Source organism: Daktulosphaira vitifoliae, unplaced genomic scaffold, assembly GCF_025091365.1.
Source record: "Daktulosphaira vitifoliae isolate Bord-2020 unplaced genomic scaffold, ASM2509136v1 Scaffold_5, whole genome shotgun sequence".
NCBI classification, from domain to species: Eukaryota; Metazoa; Arthropoda; class Insecta; order Hemiptera; family Phylloxeridae; genus Daktulosphaira; species Daktulosphaira vitifoliae.
In genome coordinates this window covers 28,069,957-28,072,594 of record NW_026099576.1, presented here as the reverse complement: position 1 = coordinate 28,072,594, position 2,638 = coordinate 28,069,957, and the positions used below count along the sequence as shown (strand labels likewise).

Below are 2,638 nucleotides of genomic sequence, written 5' to 3'. Positions count from 1 at the left end.
AAAAAAAAAAAAAAAAAAAAAAAAAAAAACAACACATCATAGTAAAACCAATACCTTCTCAGCTTCGCATCGAAGCTAAAATAAAATAGACAAGTAGATTTTTAATGATGTTTAATACTAATTTGATATAAATATGGATGTCCATAGAGTAATTAACAAGGGGTCTTGGAGGAGACAATTATTTTCAGCTATAGAGCTATTGTTCACTATTGTTTACATACAAGGAAAATTAACGAAATTTAAGCTTTTATTATTTATTTTTAACAATAAATTATGAATAACGAAGTAATTAAAATTATTACTGTATTATTAAAAAAAAAAAAATTTCATAAACATAATTTTTATTATAAACATATATATTATATATAATTTATATTATAAACATAATTAAAAAAAAAAAATAAAATAAAATCTTATAAGCCTCAATTTTTATTTTTTTTGTTTTTATTTTTCAGAGAAATATATCCCTCCTTGTTCCCAAATATATGCTTATCAAACTTTGACATAATTAAATTTGGTGCATGCAATGATAAAAATAGTTGAACATTTATGAAATAGCTAAAAAAATTAGTCTATTGATAACCCAACTAGTTACACGAAAAATAATTTTTAAAAATCATTACATAAACTGCAATTAGTAAAACATAAATAGTTAATTATAATATAATTTCAAATTAAAATGATAGAAAAAAAATAGTAATTGTTATAAGATTAATAATTTAACATAATGATCCAGGAAATCGAGGAAGATTATTGATAAAAAAAAAGTTGCAATTACTGAGGGTTGTAATTGTTATAATGTACAAAGTCAATATTTTCTTATTTTTTTTTTCATTAAATCATTTTCGATGTTATAAAAATATATTTATATTTTCAGCAAGCCTTCCATCAATATTTATGCCTATTGGATGCCTACTTAGCGGACCATTGATTGACCGTTTAGGACGAAAAACAGCGTTAATGGTTATTAATTTTCCATCAATCTTGGGATGGCTGTGTTTGGCTCAACAACCTGTTGATTTAACTGTTTTTTACATTGGACAGCTATTTGTTGGTTTATCAGTAGGTATGTCATCAACTCCTGCCACAGTATACGCCGCAGAATGCATTACGGTTAATTACACGGGACTGAGAGGTTGTTTTACGATAATGACATCGATTATGCTAAATTTTGGAATGTTCCTTACCTATTTTCTCGGAATGTTGATTCCGGTTAATTCTATTGCTTACACAGCAGCGTTTGTTTCTCTAGCTTCTTTGTTAGGCATTTGTTGTTTAATTCCTGAGAGTCCCCCTTGGCTATTTGGACAGGGTCGCCGCGGAGATGCTGAACTATCGCAAAAAGTTTTACGCATCACTCAACCTATACTGCAAGCGCCCAAAGTCGAGTTACTCGAGGAAAAGCCTGTGCAACGTTCAGAATTTTTCGTAAGGGTTCGCGATCCCGACGTTTACAAGCCTATTATTATTATGACGACGTTTTTATTTTTACAACAAACTAGTGGATCTTTTGTAGTAACAACATACGTGATCCAAATACTGCAAGACTTGAAAGTTACCGTTAATAGCTATTTAATTACATTAATAGTTGGTTTTACTAACCTCAGCGCCATGAGTATTTTGTCATTACTGCTTACTAAAAACGGATTCAAGCAATTATCACTCGTATCATGCTCTGGAGTATCATTATGTATGATATCATTAGGATTGTTCCTGTATTTTGACGTTAGAGACGGTGTAATAACCAATATAGTCGTTATAGCTCTGATATTACTGTACACAGCCTTGAACGGACTTGGTTTGCGGCCAATACCGTTTGCTATGCTCGGAGAAGTATTTCCAAGCGATGTCGCCGGCGTAGCCGGTTCTTTTGCTACTTGTAGCTCTTCCATTTTCAATTTTATCGCCATCAAAATGTACCCCTACTTTTTCATATGGTTGGGCCCAGGAGTATTCATAATGTATGGTCTTATATCATCGCTTGCCATTATATTTGTGATAAACTTCCTTCCGGATACTAAAGGCAAAACTATACAACAAATCGGTGATGATTTTACCAGAGATGATGATGCGTCAACTACAACGGATATAATTTAAATTTTAGTAGCTTATACATTTCGATCTCAAAATTATTCTTATACTTTTATAGATAATTCTTGTAATAATATTTTATTTTTATGTTAACGTGTTGTTTTTCCTGAACTTTACAAAATTAAAGTTTTAAAAAGGTACTAATATAAACAACTTTTGAACAAATATATTGATTGTTTTGTCAATTATGATTACTATTTAAGGTATACCTACGAATTAAAGATCTGTGTACATTTTTTATTAATTTTTAGAAGGTTTGCATTAATAGTTTTTTTAACGTGTCTGACACTGATAAATACATATCGATATGTTCATTTTTGTAATTTTTTGGGCTTCAAAAAAATAATTTAAGGGTAAAATAAAAGAGAATTTATTTGAAAAACTTCACAACACTTTGAAAATGTATATTTTAAATGAACATTAAGTATGAAAATGTTAAAAAATGTTTAAAAATATTTGTACATAAGAATAAACATGCATTTAATATTTGATGAAGATTCCTAGGTAAAACTTACATTAGTGATTTGTGTATTTTTACATTGAACAA

At 28.9% G+C, this 2,638-nt stretch overlaps 1 protein-coding gene across 1 annotated transcript in view; it reads left to right on the top strand.

The window, feature by feature from the left end:
* LOC126906777 (uncharacterized) overlaps nucleotides 1–2,258 on the top strand; it is an 8,982-nt gene extending 6,724 nt beyond the window's left edge. Inside the window, exon 4 of the mRNA XM_050687618.1 lies at nucleotides 878–2,258. Within this exon, the coding sequence (XP_050543575.1) occupies nucleotides 878–2,097 (1,220 nt within the window). The 3' untranslated portion in view covers nucleotides 2,098–2,258. The remainder of the gene's footprint in view (nucleotides 1–877) is intronic.
* Nucleotides 2,259–2,638: the final 380 nt, after the last annotated feature.